The following is a 20917-nucleotide window of genomic DNA, read 5'->3' as shown; positions in this document are numbered from 1 at the left end:
GGACCATAGTTAGTGCCAAGCTATAGCCTAGCATTAGAAAACTTTTTAAAAGTCATGCTATGATTGATGTTTACATTGTCATATTTTATAATCACCATAGTTTAGCACTCCCTGTTGTAGTACAGGTACTTTAGAAATTTAAATGAACTGGGCTGTTAAGAAGAGTTGTCATGTTGAAAACAAGGCAAAAAAGTGAATATTGTTTCAAGAAAGAGTGACATGTTAGGATATGATTAAAGAGGAAGCATGATGCTGTAACTTGAGCACAGATTTATTGCTGTGATTCAAATCCCAAATCTACCTACTCCTTTTTGAAATATTTTTGGATATAAACAGATAATGCATGTAGTAAGCTTCAGTTTTTTTGGGTTCTGTTCTGCCATTGAAATAGAAGCTTTTTTGCTTTTTTTGAGTTGCCTTGCACTCTGATGTTACATAGGGGAAACCTGTTTTTTGGAATGAATAACCAGCTTTATTTATACTGAAATATTCATTTATCACTGGGTATGTGGTAAAAAAAAACCTTATTAGGATGGCTTGAATGTTAAAGAAACTAAAGAGACTAATTTCTTTCAATTAATTTACTACTTATTAATTCTTTTGAGTTATATAGATAATTAATCTATAATCTTTTAATCAGTATGTTAGGCTCTACAAATCAAAATACTGGAATCAAGAATTTTTCTTTTATCAGCCATCTTAAAGAATTGAATGTGATTCCAAAAAACAAAAAAAACCCCAAATTGTTTAAAACATATCTGCATATATTACATCTTTTAGAATTTAAGCATCAAAATGAATGCCATCTATTGAAATAATCCTGTTAGAAGGTTATCTAAAATTATTTAATGATGTTGCTGATGTTACTTTTTTCTTTTAATGCTATTGATAGAAAAGCTCTGTATTGGAGTATAACTGATTAATAAACAATGTTGTGGTAGTTTTAGGTGAACAAGAAAGGAACTCAGCCATACACATACATGTATCTGTTCTCTCCCCTGGATCCCATCCAGGCTGCCATATAAATTGATCAGAGTTCCATCTGCTACAGTAGGTCCTTGTTGGTTATCCATTTTAAATACAGATACTGATTTTTTTTTCAGAGGGCCTGTCTTAGCTGGGCGGCTTAGCAAATGAAAATTGTTGTGTGGTTAACTTAACTCTACTGTATTTTGATTAAAACTTGTTTTACAAACTTGCTGTTGCTATTTTAAGTGATTGTTGGGGCCAAGGAATGCCAGGTGGAGAGTGCAGATGAAGTGATGAGTCTCCTGGAGATGGGGAATGCAGCCAGGCATACGGGTACGACCCAAATGAATGAGCACTCCAGTAGATCACACGCAATTTTCACCATCAGCCTTTGTCAAGTGGACAAAAATAGAAAGGCAGCTGAAGATGGATCATGGCATTCCCATCGGCATATTGTCTCAAAGTTCCACTTTGTGGATTTGGCTGGATCAGAAAGAGTAACCAAAACGGGGAATACTGGTGAACGTTTCAAAGAATCCATTCAGATCAACAGTGGGTTGCTGGCTTTAGGAAATGTAATAAGTGCTCTTGGAGACCCACGCAAGAAGAGTTCACATATTCCATACAGGGATGCTAAAATTACCCGGCTTCTGAAAGACTCCCTGGGAGGCAGTGCCAAGACCGTCATGATCACTTGTGTCAGCCCATCCTCCTCAGATTTTGACGAGTCCTTAAATTCTCTCAAATATGCCAACAGAGCACGCAACATTAGAAACAAACCCACCTTAAACTTTAGCCCTGAGTCAGACCGTATGGACGAAATGGAATTTGAGATTAAGTTGCTTCGAGAAGCTTTGCAAAGCCAGCAGGCTAGTAGCAGCCAAACTAGTCAGATCCATCAGGAGGGGACTCCTGATAAAAATAAGATCCATTCTCTTGAGGAGCAAGTCACTCAGCTACAAGGAGAATGTCTGGGTTACCAAAACTGTTTAGAGGAAGCCTTTACCTTCCTGGTGGATTTAAAAGATTCTGTGAGACTAAACGAAAAGCAGCAACACAAACTGCAGGAATGGTTTAACATGACCCAGGAGGTCACCTTGTTCAGAGGACACTGGGGCGTTGGAAACCTGGAAGAAGGACCACAGCATATTACAGTTCTCCAGCTGAAGCGAGAGCTTAAGAAATGCCAGGTACTTAGACACCACCTTAGTAGGTAACTTGTTTAAAGACTAAATTTATTTGGGCAAGTAAGAGTCATTTTGGGGTTTCAGAAGTTTTGGTCTTTTTTTTTTTAAAGAGTTATATGTAAAATCTCATTTGCCTTTACTCTGTTTTTTTCTCCCTTTTCTTTTCCTGTTACCCTGTTTTTTCTGTTTTCTTCTCCTCGTTTTCTTAGCTCCTCCTCTTTTCTCCTGATATTTTAATTTGTTGTATTTATTAAGTAGACTCTTGTGAACCTGGTTATTAATTTAGAGAATGAAAAGAAACAGTTTCAGAAACAATATTAAGTTAAACTTTATTGTTTTTATTCCCTCTTTAGGTCAGTGCTTTTTGAAAGAAAAATACTTCATCTCTTGAGTTTGGAGTTTTGATTCTTTAGAGAAATCATCATGTTTGATAATATTTAAGGAATGTAGCTATATACATGTATACATATTATATATATGTTAAACTAAGAATTACATTTCTCTACTTGTCATTCATAAAGACATTTATTATTTAAAGATCATGTGTCATTGGGGAAATAATGGAGAACACACATACCTATTTATGCTTATGTGGCATTTGCGTTCTGGTAGGCAAATGGATCGGAGAAGGCAATGGCACCCCACTCCAGTACTCTTGCCTGGAAAATCCCATGGACAGGAGTCTGGAAGGCTGCAGTCCACGGGGTCGCTGAGGGTTGGACACGACTGAGCGATTTCACGTTTCACTTTCATGCATTGGAGAAGGAAATGGCAACCCACTCCAGTGTTCTTGCCTGGAGAATCCCAGGAACGGGGGAGCCTGGTGGGCTGCCGTCAATGGGGTCGCACAGAGTAGGACACGACTGAAGCGACTTAGCAGCAGCAGCAGCAGGCAAATGGATATTCCACCATTTTTTTTAAACATAGGAAAACATATAGGTAATAAGATAGCTTTCTAGTTAGAAATCTTTCTTCAGTACCTTTTTAAATGTGTATTAGAAAGAAACCTCTATTACAGCAATTCTCAAACTTTTTTCTCACAAGGCTACTTTCTTCAAATTGAGGTCCCCTAAAGATCTTTTGTTGATGTAGTTTGTATCTATTCATATTTACAGTGTTAGAATTAAAACAGAAAATGTAAACTACTAGTTCACTCAGAACTAACAATAATAACCCGATTAATGTTAACATAAGGAGCATTTTTTCATGAAAAATAACTATTTTCCAAAACAAAAAATTTAGTAAGAGTGGAATTGTTTTATATTTTTGCGAATCTTTTCATGTCTGACTTAATAGAAGACAGGTAGATTCTCATATCTCTCAGCATTCAATTTGTTGCAATATATTTAGTTGAAGTATGTGAAGAAAATCCAGACTCATCTAGATTTGTAGTTGGAGGGAAAGAATATATTAGTAATTTTTTCAGGTAATTGTGAATATTCTTCGATATTACATCAAAACTCAATAAGTAGAAATTTCCTGAAGGTTACTTGTTGTGTGGGATTTGAAACCATTTTGTTACATTACAGTTTACTGATTTTTATCTTACATTTTGAATGGATCTTTTATCCACACGTGATTTTTGAGTCAGCATGCATTGGACACTTGAGAAATATTTGTTTACTAAGTTATGAAGATTTTTCAGTGTTAACATATTCACAATATAATCACATTTATTAATATCACCTCTGATCTCACCTCCTGCAAAATCTTTAAGTATTAGGAGCTGTCAAGTTTATAGTAGCAGAAATGTTTTCCAAAATTGTGATTTTTGTATGAAACTTGAATTTTATCATTTGCAGTAAATACTGTTAGTTGTTTTTCTTGAAATGATGTCACACACCCAAATGTGAATAGCTTATCTGTTGTTCTTTAGAGTAAAAATAGCACCCTATGAAAAATGTGGCTACTTTAGCTTGTAACTCAACAATTGCACAAGATTTTTTGCACCAGGTAACTCTCATCCTTCAGTATACAGAAGAACTACTTTATGCCTGCTCATTTTGACACATAGAATACTAAAAAAAAATTCTCATGTGCTGAGATTTAATAAAATCATTTTTATTGCTTCATCAGGATATTCTTAAGTGGTTCTCCATCCTCTCATAAATACCTCTTAAGGGACTTTGTTGCTTTTTTCCTCCATGATTTGAACACAGGAGCAGTATGTGAACATGAATATACTCTACAGATAAACACTTTTTAAAAGCACTTTTAAATAAAAAATAATAAAGCTGTAGTTTATAAAGTACATGTAACAGCACCATTTGCAGCACTGGGAGAACAATTACGTTGTAAGCTCTCAGACTGACAGTTAATTGCCCAGTGCAGAGGATATGGGCTAATGAATATTTTATTTTAAAAAGAGATAAGTCATAAAGGTCACGTAAACAGGGTTATAAGGACCATCAGGGTCATGCATCCTGTCCTATTTGGTCATTCAACATCCCAAGCAGAAAAAAGAAGGAACTCTCCCAAAGCCCCAAGGGAAGGCTGTGGCAAAATCAAGGCTGGCCTCAGTCCATGGGTTCCCAGTGGAGAGGCTTGTCCATCTCCATGCCACCACCTGAGGAGTCATGTGCATGCTGTGTTTTTGAGAATGCAATTTTGTTTGCAAATCAGCTACTCATTCTTCTCTTTTCCCGTGTCTTAGTGGAAAGAGCACAGGCTTTGCATCCAGACAGGCCGTGAGATTGACTGTCAGGAGTTTGGTTTATCCACTGTGTTGTCCTGGAATGGTGTGCACTCACTAAACTTTAGTTTCTTCATGAAAATGTTTAATTTCTTCAATGAGATGTTTTTAAAATCCCAAGTTACAATCTAGTATAAAGTAAGCCCTTGACCAATGTTGATTTTCTATTTATTTAGTTCAAAATTTAAAAGTATTATTTGCATATTCCAAGTTTATTTGGTTACAGGAATAATTCACCAGGAACTAAGAAAACTATATGTTTAACCATATTTCCAAACATCTTCAAAATATATCTCTTTGTAGTGAAAGGGTGCAAAGTTAGCAAATGTTCTTTTAAAATCCATTATAAATATAGAGCATTCTTATACTATATAGGTCAGTTGGGGAAATGTGACCTTTTTGATTTCTGAAGACCCACATTAAAAAACTCATGGCAGTTCTAGAAAACTTGTAAACACCTTATTGAATGTACTATAGACTTTGAATAACTGGCTTCAGTCTTAAAATACAAGAAATAAAAATAAGAACTGTCTTCCTATCTCTTTGGTAACTAATTCTTACATTATACCAGTGATAGGTCCTCTCAGCTGTTTCTGCCTTCCTTATAATAGAGAAACAAGAAAAAAAGGGTAAGAAGATTTTAAGAGTCATTGTCAGGCTGTCATTAAACCACAGTTTTTGTGGTATTAGGTGATTTCTCTTGAATATTTTCCATGGTGACTCTCTCTTGTGCTTTCTTTCCCCGCTCCCAGTGTGCTCTTGCTGCTGATGAAGTAGTATTTAATCAGAAGGACTTGGAGGTGAAGGAGCTAAAGAATCAAGTGCAAATGATGCTGCAGGAAAACAAAGGACATGTTGTTTCTTTGAAAGAAGCACAAAAAGTGAATAGATTACAGGTAGAGTTAATGTACCTTGCTCTGTGTGTTTCACTGGAACAGTACCTGACTAAATAGCATTCTAAATGATAAGTAGGAATGTTTGCAGAAATCAGTTTCAGTTGGAGGGTTCTGAACACAAGCACCTGAAAGAGTTATTACAGTTTTCCCCTAAATTGGTGTGAAGGGAAAACATTTTTATTGTTAGCTTGACTTATATTTCACAAATATAGAGCCTAATACCCAGGGATTTAATTTGCAAGTCATGTTGTAGTTATCCTTTCTTTATACTTTCCCTTCTGTTGTTTGCCAGAGTAACAGGCAATGGGATATTGTTAAGTGTTGGAAGGTAAACACATCATTTAAAATTTTGATTTGTTAGATTACTGTTTTATACTCCATCAATGATTTGCTCATTTGGTTTGGCCAAATCTTTCAAATTCTATATCTTAGGTTTTCTGTATTAACATGGATATGCCTTCAGTGTAACATGGTATATCCCTAAGTATTGGGTTGGCTAGAAATTTAGTTTGGATTTTTCCATAATATATTTTGAGCCAACCCAATATTATACACCCTGGCTGTGAACCCTCCCGTCTCCCATACAGTTCATTTCATTTAAAGCCTTTAGCTTCCTATCAGGGAGTAACTACTGTCCTGAATAATTATTTGATCCAGGAAAAATTAGACTTTGATTTTGACATTACTTTCTTTTTTTTTTTTTTTAACCATTCTATCTCTGTATTAATTTAAAAACATACCAAAAGGTAGTGTTAGTCATTCAGTTGTGTCTAACTGCAACCCATGTACTGGAGGCTGCCAGGCTCCTCTGTCCATGGGATTCTCCAGGTAAGGATACTGAAGTGGGTTGCCATTCACTTCTCCAGGGGATCTTCCCAACCCAGGGATCAAACCCAAGTGTCCTGCATTGAAGGCGGATTCTTTACTGTCTGAAAACATATATAAACTAAAATGTGTTGTTCAGTGAATTATCACAAAGAGAACTTCTACGTAACCACCACCAGCTCAAGAAACAGCTAACTGCTAGCCCCAGAAGCCCTTAGTCTCTCCTCGGAGAGAGCTGCTCTCCTAACTTTGATAGTGATAATTGCCTTGCTTTACTTTGTGGTTTTACTGTGTATCCTTGAACTCTGCAATTTAAGTTTTGGAATTTTTATAAATTTAATCATTCAATATACATTCTTTAGTATCTGGTTGCTTTTACTGAACATTTTGTCTATTCTGCTTCATCCATGTTTTTGTGTGAAGCTGTAGCTTGGTTAGTTTATAGCTGTATAGGATATCATTGTATGACTATTTCACAATTTATTTTTCTTTCTACTGTTCATAGATTTTTTTTTTTTCCTCTGAATTTTCTCATACATGTCCCCTGGTGCACACACACACATTTCTTTTGCATTTGTGCCTAGAAGTTGAATTGCTAGGTCATGCATAGGATAGGCAAATCTTCAACTTTAGTAAATAATACCAAACTTGTTTTCCAGTTTAAACTTGTACCAGCACTGTATGAGCATTCCTGCTATTCCACTTGCTTGCCAGCATTTGTTACTGTGAATTTTTTATATCTTAGGCAATCTGGTAGGTATGTAATGTTATTTTATTGTGTTTTAAAAAATGTATTTCTTGATTTAAAATTTTTATTTATTTATGTATGGCTGGGCTGGGTCTTTTTTGCTCTGTGCAGGCTTCTCTAGTTGTGGAGAATGGGGGCTACTCTCTAGTTGCAGTGTGTGGCCTTCTCATTTGCAGTAGCTTCTCTTTTTGCAGAGCCTGGGCTCTCGGGTGTGTGGGCTCACTAGTTGTGTATCGCAGGTATGTAATGTTATTTTATTGTGGTTTTAGTTTTCGTTTCCCTGATAGCTGGTGAAGTTGAGCACTTTTTCATGTTTTTTCTTTTTTTGGTCTTTGGGTACCTTCTTTTAAAATTATTTTTGGCCACACTGGGTCTTCGTTGCTGCACCTGGGCTTTCTCTAGTTGCGGCAGGAGCTACTCTTCATTGCAGTGAGGGCTTTTCTTTGTTGCAGTGAGCAGCCTTCTCGTTGCAGTGGCTTCCCTTGTTGCAGAGCATGGGCTCTAGGCACTTGGGCTTAGTAGTTATGGCACACGTTCTTAGTGTGAGATGTGGGATCTTCCCAGACCAGGGATCGAACCTGTATCCCCTGCATTATAAGGTGGATTCTTAAGCACTGGACCACCAGGGAAGTCCTTTGGTTCCTTCTTTTGTGAAATGCTCTTTCAAGTCTCCTGCTTGTTTTCCTATTGGACTAAGTCTTCGATTATTATGTTTGCCTTTCACATTTAAGCTCTGTAGTCCTGAAATTGATTTTTGTATGTGGGATAAAGTAAAGGTCAAATTTCAGTTTTTTTCCAGGTAGATATCCATTTGTTCCAGCATTATTTATTGAAAAGGCCATCTTTTCACCACTATTCTGAGTGCTGTTTGTCATAAATCAGGGTTCATTCATGTATGAATGTATTGTATATTTCTGGGACTTCTGTTGTACCTCATTGGCTTGCCTGTTTTTGGACCAGTGTCACATTTCTTATTTATTGTAGGTTTCTGATAAGTCTAGGTATATCACTAACCCATGAACTTGGTATATTCCTCCATTTACTCACATTTTCTTTGGTTTTTCTCAGTAATGACTTTTTTGGGTTTATGTTTATGTATTGAACATCTTTTGTTAGATTCATTCCCAGGTGTTTTATTTTTTTATGTGACTATGAATGGAATCTCTTCAGATTTCCATTTTCTTGTTTGTTGGTATGTGTAACTGTATGGGTTTGTGAATATTGATAGCTTATACCAAGCAACTTAATAAGATTCCTTTTTAAATTCTGATATTTTATGTAAATTCTTTTGGGTTTCGTTTATGATTGTGTTATCTGCAAATGATGACATTTTTATTCCTTCGTGATCTTTATGCCTTCTTTTTTTAAAAATCTTTCTTCATTGACTTTGATCTTCAATACAGTATTGAATACAAGTGGTGATAGGAAATGTTCTTGTCTTGTTTCCAACTATAAAGGAAAAGCTTTCACTGTTTCACTATTAAGTATCATGTTTGCTGTAGGTATTTTTTTATTTATTCTTTATCAAACCAAGGAAACATTCTTTGCTGAGAATTTTTTTATGAATGGATATTACATTTTATCAAATGATTTTTCTTTATCATTTTCCCACTTTATTCTATTAATGTGATGAATTGTACTGATTTTTCCAATTTTTACACCAATCTTATATTCCTGAAATAAACTTTTTTTTTTGGTCATGATGTATTGTTATGGTGGGGGGTCCCCTCAGGTTGGATGCTGTACCTGGAGGACTCAGCATACATTTGTACTCATCAGTTCAGTTCAGTCACTCAGTTGTGTCCAACTCTTTGTGACCCCATGAACTGCAGCACGCCAGGCCTCCCTGTCCATCACCAACTCCTGGAGTCCACCCAAACCCATGTCCATCGAGTCGGTGATGCCATCCAACCATCTCATCCTCTGTCGTCCCCTTCTTCTCCTGCCCCCAATCCCTCCCAGCATCAGGGTCTTTTCCAATGAATCAACTCTTTGCATGAGGTGGCCAAAGTATTGGAGTTACAGCTTCAGCATCAGTCCTTCCAATGAACACCCAGGACTGATCTTCTTTAGGATGGACTGGGTGGATCTCCTTGCAGTCCAAGGGACTCCCAAGAGTCTTCTCCAACACCACAGTTCAAAAGCATCAATTCTTCGGTGCTCAGCTTTCTTTATAGTCCAACTCTCACATCCATACATGACCACTGGAAAAACCATAGCCTTGACTAGACTTATTAGACATGGACCTAATAAAAGAAAGCAAAGGGAACAGGGACATAGAGTGAAGTCCAGAAGAAATCAGGCACAGGCTTCCAAGAACTGTTTCCCAGTGGAGTCACCCACATGTACTTAACTCCCCCAGCAAAGATTATGACAACTCACGTGAAGTGTTGTCTACCGAGGAGACTCAGGTTTTATTGAGAACTGGCCATGAAGACATTCTCTGACTACCATCTACCAGAATTCCAGACTAGCAGAAGGAAAGGAAAGCAGGTGTTCAACATAAACCACCTTGTCTGCACAAACACTTTGAGCACAGTGAGCCACTCTTAATTGACAGGGTATTGGGAACCCTCTTAGGATCCGAGTTCCCAGACACCAGCCAATGAACAACCTCGTATGCAGGTCCTTCAAAGGATAGCAGTCAAGTCTTCTGTCTTAATTTACTGTTTTCTACAAGTGTCCTTGATTTGGTTTGTAATTATTTTGTTTAGGATTTTAGCATGTCTATTCATGTGTATATTTTTCTTTTCTCAAAAGATTCTTGTCAGATACTGTAACAAATTAGGTTAACCTAATAATATAGTTTAGGTAACATTCCTTCTTTTTCTATACTTGGGAAGAGTGTATAAAGAATTGGTGTTATTTCTTCCTTAAATATTTGGTTGAATTCACTTGAAAAATATTTGGGCCTGGAAAATTTCTTTGTGGAATGTTTAATTATGAATTCAGTCACATTTGGTAAGGTCTGTTTTTCTAAGAATGTAACAGCTGTTTCATATTTCAATAAATATGTTGAAATGTTTATAATAGTCTCACCTCTTTAATGTTTTCAGACATGTAATGGTATCCCATTTTTCATTCCTGGTTTATCTGTACCTTCTCTCTCTCTTTTTTTTTCCCTTGATCAACTTCACCAGAGGTTTATCAATTTTTTTTAAGTCTCTTCAGAGACTAAATTCTTTTTTAAAAATTGTAATTTTATTTATTTACTTATTTGTGGCTGTGCTGGGTCTTTGTTGCTTTGCTCCAGCGTTTCAACCTAGTTGTGGCAAGTGGGGGTTGCTCTCTAGTGCACAGGCCTCTTGTTGCAGGGCTGCTTTTGTTTTCGAGCACAGAGACCACGTGGGCTTCAGTAGTTGCAGCACCTGGACTTAGTAGTTGCAGTTGCCGGGTCCTAGAGCACAGGCTCAGTAGTTACACTGCATGTGCTTAGTTGCTCCCCAGCATGTGGGATCTTCCCAGATCAGGGATCAAAGCTGTATCTCCTGCATTGGCTGGCAGATTCGTTACCATGGAGCTGCTGGGGAAGCCCACAGAGAGCCATTCTTGACTTTGATGATCTTCTCTGGTATATGTTTATTATTTAATTAATTTCTACCCATATCTTTATTATTTAATTTTTTTCTGCTTTTTTTAGGGGCATAGAATCCTATGCTATCTTTCTAAATTGTTTAGATGGGTGCTCAGTTCATTGATTTTTAGCCTTTCTATATATTTTTAACCATCTATAATATATGCATTTAAAATTATATGTTTCCTCCTAAGCTTATCTTTGTCTGCATTCCTCATTTGGCTCAAATTTTTCCTGATTTTTATTGTGAGTTTTTTCTTTGACCTGTTGGTTATATAGTTAGTTATTTTATTTCCAACACATGAAGGATTTCTTTTTATTAATTTTTAGCTTAATTGCATTGTTGTCCATATGACTTCAGTTCTTTGTGTTGAGACTTGCTTCATGGCTCAGCATAAGGCCAGTTTTTGTAGATATTACAGATATGCTTGAAAAGAATTTGTATTCTGTAATCATTGAGTTCTCCTAATTCTGTTAGTCCTCTTATTCAAATCTGTATTTTTACTCACTTTTTTGGTCTTTTTTTTTTTTTCGTCCTATCAGTATTTTAGAGGGATGTTAAGATCTCTTACTGGGAGAAAGCAATGGCACCCCACTCCAGTACTCTTGCCGGGAAAATCCCATGGATGGAGGAGCCTGGTGGGCTGCAGTCCGTGGGGTCACTAAGAGTCAGACACCACTGAGCGACTTCACTTTCACTTTTCACTTTGATGCATTGGAGGAGGAAATGGCAACCCACTCCAGTGTTCTTGCCTGGAGAATCCCAGGGACGGGCCCGGTGGGCTTCTGTTTATGGGGTCGCACAGAGTCGGACATGACTGAAGCGACTTAGCAGCAGCAGCAAGATCTCATACTATAATTTTTGGATTTGTATTGCAAATACAATTTTTGCATTTTATATATATTGAAGCTGGGTTATTAAGTACATAAAAATGTAGAATTGTTACAGCATCCTGGTGAATTGACCTTTTTGTTTAAAAATCTTTTTTAAACTTCATTTTATCTCCCAACAGTTCTTGCATTTAAGTCTATTTTATATTAACATAGCTATACCAGCTTTCTTTTGATTAATATTTACATGGTATCTCTTTTTCCATCTTCCCTTTAATCTTTCTTTATTGATTTTAGTTATGTTTCTTGCAATTAGCAGGTTAGATAATTTTATAGTTCTTTCTGGTAGTCTTTATCCTTTAATTGGATTGCAAATTCATTTCTGAATTTAATATAATTATTATTATATTCTGGTTATAATCCCACCATTGTGGTTTTTACTTATCCTCTCTGCTCTATATTCATTTTTCTCTCCTTCTTACGTTTTTTTGGATTTAATTGCTTTAAAAGTTGTACTTTCCCTGTTTTTAGTGGTTATACTAGAGAGTATATACCATGCACTCTTGACTTAAAACAGTCTAATATTAACTGGTATTTTTACCCTTTCCCTGGAGAATAAAAGGACTCCACTTAGTATCCCCCTTCAACTTATATGCTGTTGTTTTATATTTTAATTATCTGAATATGTAGTTTTTAAAATGAAGTTACATTTTATAGTTCAGCATTAACACAGTGAAACTTTAGGGTTTGCTTTTTTTCCCCCTATCTAAACATTATCAGTTCAGTTCAGTTGCTCAGTCGTGTCTGACTCTTTGCAACCCCATGAGTCACAGCACACCAGGCCTGCCTGTTCATCACCATCTCCTGGAGTTCACTCAGACTCATGTCCATCGAGTCCGTGATGCCATCCAGCCATCTCATCCTCAGTCGTCCCTTTCTCCTCCTGCCCCCAATCCCTCCCAGCATCAGAGTCTTTTCCAGTGAGTCAACTCTTCTCATGAGGTGGCCAAAATACTGGAGTTTCAGCTTCAGCATCATTCCTTCCAAAGAAATCCCAGGGTTGATCTCCTTCAGAATGGACTGGTTGGATCTCCTTGCAGTCCAAGGGACTCTCAAGAGTCTTCTCCAACACCACAATTCAAAAGCATCAATTCTTCAGCGCTCAGCCTTCTTCACAGTCCAACTCTCACATCCATACATGACTACTGGAAAAACCATAGCCTTGACTAGACGGACCTTAGTCGGCAAAGTAATGTCTCTGCTTTTGAATATGCTATCTAGGTTGGTCATAACTTTCCTTCCAAGGAGTAAGCGTCTTTTAATCTCATGGCTGCAGTCACCATCTGCAGTGATTTTGGAGCCCCCCAAAATAAAGTCTGACACTGTTGCCACTGTTTCCCCGTCTTTCCCATGAAGTGATGGGACCGGATGCCATGATCTTCGTTTTCTGAATGTTGAGCTTTAAGCCAACTTTTTCGCTGTCCTCTTTCACTGTCATCAAGAGGCTTTTTATCTCCTCTTCACTTTCTGCCATAAGGGTGGTGTCATCTGCATATCTGAGGTTATTGATATTTCTCCCTGCAGTCTTGATTCCAGCTTGTGCTTCCTCCAACCCAGCGTTTCTCATGATGTACTCTGCATAGAAGTTAAATAAGAAGGGGGACAATATAAAGCCTTGATGTACTCCTTTTCCTATTTGGAAACAGTCTGTTGTTCCATGTCCAGTTCTAACCGTTGCTTCCTCATCTGCATACAGATTTCTCAAGAGGCAGGTTAGGTGGTCTGGTATTCCCATCTCTTTCAGAATTCCCCACAGTTTATTGTGATCCACACAGTCAAAGGCTTTGGCATAGTCAATAAAGCAGAAATAGATGTTTTTCTGGAATTCTCTTGCTTTTTCCATGATCCAGCAGATGTTGGCAATTTGATCTCTGGTTCCTCTGCCTTTTCTAAAACCAGCTTGAACATCAGGGAGTTCACGGTTCATGTATTGCTGAAGCCTGGCTTGGAGAATTTTGAGCATTACTTTACTAGCATGTGAGATGAGTGCAATTGTGTGGTAGTTTCAGCAACATTATAGTACATGTGAAGTGTTTAAGATGAATGACCTTTCTTTTTTATATAATTTTGTGCTTATAAAACAAAGCTTATGTACTTCAGATTTTTTCTTTAGAGGATACACAAAAAGCTAAACCACACAGTGTCTCTCTCTCTCCCCCAAGCACCCATAAACAACACATTCTGCCTTTGATTTCCAAGTTCGTTCTCCCACTACTCTCAATTGCTTGTCTTCTTTCTCTGTTTGTGGCTTTCTTTTTCACTGAGTAAAGGCTTTCACTTCCCTGCACCTGTTACCACTTTCTGTCTCCTTTGCTGTCATCTTAGCTGTTTGCCGTTTTCTGTACTTTTCAACTTTCTAGTCTTTTGTTACTTCTTGGATTTCACTCTGAAAGTTCAGACTTTTATAAAGATCAGCTAATCATAGTGCTTCAGGTGGGCAAGCTAACCAATCACAGTGTATGGGGCAGTGTCTTGTACTAACTCATTAGCTGTATTTGTTCCTGCTTACTATTCAAAAGTTTTTAACACTCAGGACAATCCTAAATTCTTGTGAACAGCAGAAGGCTGGTCTTTGGGGTTTTTTTTTTGTTTGTTTGTTTGGTTTTTAGAGTTTTTTTTTTTTTTTGGCTGTACCTTACAGCATGTGGGATCTTAGTTTACCGACCGGGGATTGAACCCATGCCCTCTGCAGTGGAATTGTGGAATCTTAGCCACTGGACCACCAGGGAAGTCCCAGAAGGCTAGTCTCTGGATAAGTTAGGTTTTATTGTTTTGTTAAGGTAGTTGTGATTTTGTGATCAATGTACAATTTATTTTTAATCATTAACCCATACTGAGTCTCTCCATTTTTTAAATTCTTTTCTTTCTTCTATAAAGAATGAAAAAATAATAGAACAACAACTTCTTGTGGATCAACTGAGTGAAGAACTAACAAAACTTAACCTGTCAATGACTTCTTCAGTAAAGGAAACTTGTGGAGATGGGCCAGATACCAGGATACTTGAAAAGAGACCGTACACTGTACCATTTGATACTCGTTTGGGGCATTATATTTATAGTCCAGCAAGATTGGATTCCAGGAAGGTAAAGTCTAAGCATTAGTTTTTTTCTTTTGAGGTTGTATACAATATAATATCACAGTGTATTTATATAGTCTTAGCAGGCTTTTTTTTTTTTTCTGTTTGGTTTCATAGACTTTTGTGTATACTCTTTTTCTGTTATGTATACCCTCTTTAAAATCATGCTTCTTTTCAATAAAATTAATGATTAAGAGAACGTATAGTTGTATTTGAAAGGAAGAGTTGAAGATAATGCTTAGATTTATCAAGGAGAGAAAAAGCTACTCTTTGCCATCATATTAATATTTTCAGATATGACTAAGTCTGATATCTTCATAATTTTTTTTCTTTCTTTAATCACACCAAGTTGATGAGGTTGGAGGTATTTATTTTGACTTATTTGGTCTATTTTCAAAATGATATCCATGTGTTAGTCAATCTTGTCTGATATAATTGCTGCTGCTGCTGCTAAGTCGCTTCAGTTGTGTCCGACTCTATGCGACTCCATAGACGGCAGCCCACCAGGCTCCTCTGTCCCTGGGACTCTCCAGGCAAGAATACTGAAGTGGGTTGCCATTTCCTTCTCCCTCTGACAATTAATTAAGACTGTATAAAAATCAGTATGAAGTTTCATTTAATTTTTAAATTTTACTTTATAAATATTATTTATAAAATGTGTATATATATATGTGGATGCACAGATTTCTCTTGAAAAATCAAAATCAAGGAATCTCCACCATGGAAAAGACTAATTAACAGACTCATGAATTTTGGTTTCTATTTATTAATTTTAGGAAAGGAAATGATTTATTTGAGATATGTTGGATACAATCCAAGGGATAAGAAATGTGAGAGGTGTCATAGACTTTGCAGTCAGGCAAGCTTGGGTGTGAACACCAGCTCTATGATATAGGCCTGGAGGGATGACTAAACCTGTGTGAACCCCAGGCTCCTTATCTGTCACGGGGGGACCTGTGAGGGGTATAGGGAGGACTTACATGAGATGGTGACTCCAAAAGTGCCTGGCACACTGCGTCCTATAACATACATGTTTATGGGGTACCTCTCCTGTGTCCCAGGCTCTGTGCCTCAGAGTGAGTAAGACAGATGTTACTATTACTGTATAGTTTTCAGTTTTGACTGATTGGATTTAAAATTTAAACTTTTGCTGCTATTAATTTCAGTTGAACTTTCTAGAGTTATTGATATTTTCTTTTGGTTGAATGTATGGTAAATTTTCATACAACATTTAAGAAGAAAGATAAGTTCTTTATAGAATTGAAATTAGATATCTATTAATTCTACTTAATTTTTTTACTCTTGGTTAGTAATGTGAATTTCCGGTTTCTGTGCATTCTCTTATTTTATAAAAATAACATTTTTTCTGATTATAAAAGTTAGACATTTATTATCTCTTTCACTGTCTGTTTCTTTCTCTTTTTTACTAGACTTTCACACACACACACTCGCATACGCATTCTTTGAGGAGACAGCTCCACGGGGTATTGAGAAGGAGCTAGGCCCCTCTGTTCTTATCTCTAGTTGTTTGATTAGACCTGAAACAGCCATGATTGGAATAAAGATTTCCACAGTTATTGTTTCAAATTAACAAATTCTTTTTTTTAAATTTTAATTAATTTTATTACCCCTGTTCACTTTCAAGGTTTCTAGTTTGGAAAACATATTGTGTGATTACCATAGCTTAGAAGAGGGCAGATACACTATAAGACTTGTAGCACCTCTGTGGTTACAGGTGATCTCCAAGTTTGCTTGTGACCAAGTGGAATTAAAATGTAACAGGAAGAAAGAACCAATGAATTTTCCAAAAGATTGCTATCTCCTGACCAGAGATAGCCCCTTATGTTGACAAAGAGAAACACTTATTCCCAGTGCTGTTTCCTTCACTGTGGATGGACATATGTATTCAAATGAGCAAATTCTTAGTTTTGTTTTCAAAATTTAGTGGCTTCCAGCCATTAAAAGAAGGGGAAAAGGGAGAAAATGCAAAGGTAATATAACCAGCAGTTTTGAGAGTTCTCTTTCTCCTGTTGTGTGTCCAGGACTCTTGGCCCCTCTCTTGCTTAGACTGCTGCAGCAGACACAAAGGCTTGTATGGGAAGATGCAAAGCACACCAAGCCTTGTTCAAGTCTTGTTTCCTGTTACATTGTTCTAGAATGAGAGGAGGATTTCATATTAAATACCAAAACTAGCTAAATTAAGCCAAAGAAGACATCTGAAATACCATTTCAGTTTTTTCCCCCAGATTTCTGTCTCCTTGGTAGAAGTTGGGCTAATATTTTCCAGCTCTAATATTTTCTTTTGAAATTCAGCTCTAATATTTTCTTGAAGTAAAAACAATCTGACAAGGGAAATATTTCCTCAACTTAAAATTCTCTCAAAGAAAAAGGGGGACAATGGCTTAATCAGTTTTTAAAAAATATTTGGTTTTGGTTGTATTGGGTCTTCATTGTTGTACTTGCTGCTGCTGCTGCTGCTGCTGCTAAGTCGCTTTCTCTAATTGCGGTGAGCAGGGCTTCTCTTACTGCAGAGCATAGGTTCTTGGCACATGGTCTTCAATAGTTGCAGTGTGCAGGCTCAGTAGCTGTGGCTCGTGGGCTCCAGAGTGTGGGCTCAGTGGTTATAGTGCACAGGCTTAGTTGCTCCCTGGCATGTGGAATCTTCCCAGACCAGGGATTAAACCTATGTCCCCTGCATTAGCAGGTGGATTCTTATCCACTGTACCACCAGGGAAGTCCTTGAATAAGTTTTTAAATTGATTACAAAAAGAGTTTGATTTTATTTCCTATGGTTTAGTCCCTAAATTGCGTCCAACTCTTGGATCTCATGGACTGTAGCCCTCCAGGCTCTCCTGTGCATGGGATTCTCCAGGCAAGAATACTGGAGTGGGTTGCCATTTCCTTCTCCAGGGGATCTTTTCGACCCAGGAATCGAACCTGGGTCTACTGTGTTGCAGGGAGATTCTTTTCCAACTGAGCTGTGCTGTGCTGTGCTTAGGTGCTCAGTTGTGTCTGACTCTTTGCGACCCCATGGGATGTAGTTCGTCAGGCTCCTCTGTCCATGGGGATTCTCCAGGCAAGAATACTGGAGTGGATTACCATGCCTTCCTCCAGGGGATCTTCCCAACCCAGGGATCAAACCCAGTCTCCCTCGTTGGAGACAGATTCTTTACTGTCTAAGCTACCAGGGAAGCCTACCGACTGAGCTACAAGAGATATATTGGAGGGAAACAGTGAAAGGATCTTATTTATTTTAAAAGCATATTATTGAGACTTCCTTGTTGTTCCAGTGGCTAAGATTCTGAGCTCCCAATGCAGGGGGCCTGGGTTCTATCCCTGGTCATGGAACTAGATCCCACATGCAAATCTAAGACCCAATGCAACCAAATAAATAAATATTTCTTTAAAAAACATATTACTTATGTGTGTATGTATACATATATATGTACTTTTTACATTTATTTTTAATTGGAGGAAAATTGCTTTACAATGTTGTGTTGATTTCTGCCGTTCAACAATGCAAATCAGCCATAACTATACATATATCACCTCCTTCTTGAACCTCCCTCCACTCCCCTGATCCCACCCCTCTTAGGTCATCACAGAGCAACAAGCTGGGCTCTCTGTGTTACGTGGTAATTTCTCACCAGCTATCTATTTTACACATGGCAGTGTATATATGTTAATGCTATTATATATACATATATATACACACACACACACACACACACACGCACACATACATACACACACATTTTTTGTTTGTTAATACTAAATTGCTATTTAGATTCAGCTACTTCGGACACGTTTTAAAATTTATTTTTTAATTGAAGGATAATTGAATATATACTTTTATAGCTAGCTTTTCTTATCTAATGTATCACGAACACTTGACAATCATTAAATATTCTGGAATATATCATGATTTTGATGGGTAATAACATTCTAAGTGAATGTCATTTTGTACTTTTTCCTGTTGTCACACATTTGTTTTCAACTATCTCTTAATCTAAAAGGTTTAACACCAAAATTGAATTTTTAGATTTATCTACTTAAGTAGAAATCCTAAAGAAATTGCCCCTCACAACTAAATATAATAATATAACTTATCAATAGAAAAAAAGAGTAAGGGGCTCATTTGTTTTAACAGATACTGGAAACTCATCTAATGAAATGTAAAATTGACCTAGATTTAAACTTAAGGCAAAAATGTAACAGAGGTTTCTGTTTTCTTAATGTGATTAATATGATATAATTAAAGCCAAATGCCACTGTTATACACACCAAAATGGTACTTTGGAAGGAAAAAATTATGAAGCTGGTACCAGTCATTACGTAACTTTAAAATAATACCACATATGCTGATGATGCTACCATTTTTCATTGATAATAAGCCTCACATTTTTTTTCACATTTTATCAACTATGATGGTAGGATATGTTTTACAGTTGATGGTATTTCATAGATGATAGCTTTTCTTCTTTCTTGATGATATAAAGAAAGGGATGTGTCTTAGTTGATGACACTTTAGATTTAATAAAATATGGCATTATGAAAAGGAAATAAAAGCAGTAGGTAAATAATATCACTTTCAGTACTTGACATTATTGTATAGTAAGAAAACCAACTGGAATGTTCTTAAGGGATATATTTTTTAAACCTTATGGAATCTTCAAATTCACAAAAGTGGTAATACCTGTATAATCTTTTCTTTTTCTTGAATGAATTACATTTTTATTGAGTCACAAAATTCTTGTGCATTAAATCCCTTACACTGAAGTCAGCTGCCTTTTTAGTTTTCACTAAGATTTTATCTTTCACACAATGGCCATTTCCTCCCCCCCAAATAATTAATTTTGCTTTTTAATCACTTTTTTGCATACATGGTTGCTCATGATGAAGCAGAGCTTTGTGAGATGTGTCTGCAGAGGTTCTCTTGGAAGGTTCCCTTGCCAACCAAACACTCATTCCAGCAAAACACACCAATTTCAGAGTAGCAAAATGACAAATTGCATCTCATGAACCTTTGTGGAACTTTCAAATTCAACTACAAAATTAAATATGCGAAAGCCACAATATATGGTAAATGAGTTGCAGCACATCTAATGAAACAAAATCAAATGCATCACTAGTGAGAAGAGATTATCTTAACGTATGATGATCGAGAATATTACGTTCAAGTCTGGGTATAACACCTTAAGTCAAATTAGATTATTTTTGGAAAGCAACCAAGTTATTATAGAACCTTGGGGAAAATCTTGAAGTAGCTCTAGATTTAGTCTGAATTATAGGGGACATAATGACTGTGTTTAGGTATTTGAAGGCTTATCATTATTGTTAGACTTTGTCTCTAGAACTAGGATCAGTGAGAAGCAGTGCTAAGGGAATATAAAGGGATTTATTAGTGAAAACTCTCAAAATAATATTAGAGGTCTCAGGGCTTAATAGGGTCCCCACAGTGAATTTGTTTAAGCAAAGGCTAAATGATAATTTGCAGTATTACAGAGAAGAGTTAAACCTGGGATGAGTTGAACTCTAATCTTTAAAGTTTTGTCCGGTCCTGTTGCTATGTAATTCTCAGAAAACACAATTAGAATAAAAAAATTGTTTTCTAGTTGGATACACCTCAATTATCTGAATTATTACCCAGCTTATTGAGTACTTACATTATGACCAGTATTATTTAGGATATGGTTGAAAATGCAAGCATATTCTCTGGGGAGCAGGGAATGCAGAAGCAACTAAAGAAAGCAGGACCCAACACTTAAGGTAGCAAGGGGACAGATTATAGAAGGCTTTATGAGCCAGAAGAGGTTAAAAGCCATTCTTTTGTGTGGAATGACTGCTAAGGAATTAATTTTCTGAATGTTTACTCATTGTGGCAAAACCTGTTTTATTATTAAGCTGGGTCATTTGATTTTCTTTGTAAAAAGAACATTTGAAAGCAAGTTGAAATCCTGGAGAACAAAACTTGATTCTAAACAAAAAGTTTTATTTGCTCCTGAAATAAACCCCTCCTTAGCCCCCTACCCACACCGCCAGCAAAGAGAAACCTTGA

General features: G+C 36.8%; 1 protein-coding gene across 5 annotated transcripts in view; it reads left to right on the top strand.

Moving 5' to 3' along the window:
• Positions 1-20917, top strand: part of KIF27 (kinesin family member 27) — a 91509-nt gene that overhangs the window by 18136 nt on the left and 52456 nt on the right. For 4 of the 5 annotated variants that reach the window (XM_040244513.1, XM_040244523.1, XM_040244532.1 and 1 more), the window contains 3 exons: positions 1216-2159; positions 5601-5744; positions 14660-14866. In XM_040244513.1, the coding sequence (XP_040100447.1) occupies positions 1216-2159; positions 5601-5744; positions 14660-14866 (1295 nt within the window). The remainder of the gene's footprint in view (positions 1-1215; positions 2160-5600; positions 5745-14659; positions 14867-20917) is intronic. The other variant, XM_040244552.1, reaches the window with a different exon arrangement.

Source organism: Oryx dammah, unplaced genomic scaffold, assembly GCF_014754425.2.
Source record: "Oryx dammah isolate SB20612 unplaced genomic scaffold, SCBI_Odam_1.1 HiC_scaffold_1, whole genome shotgun sequence".
Taxonomy (NCBI): Eukaryota; Metazoa; Chordata; class Mammalia; order Artiodactyla; family Bovidae; genus Oryx; species Oryx dammah.
The sequence above is the reverse complement of the archived record's forward strand: the minus strand, read 5'-3'. Positions and strand labels throughout refer to the sequence as shown.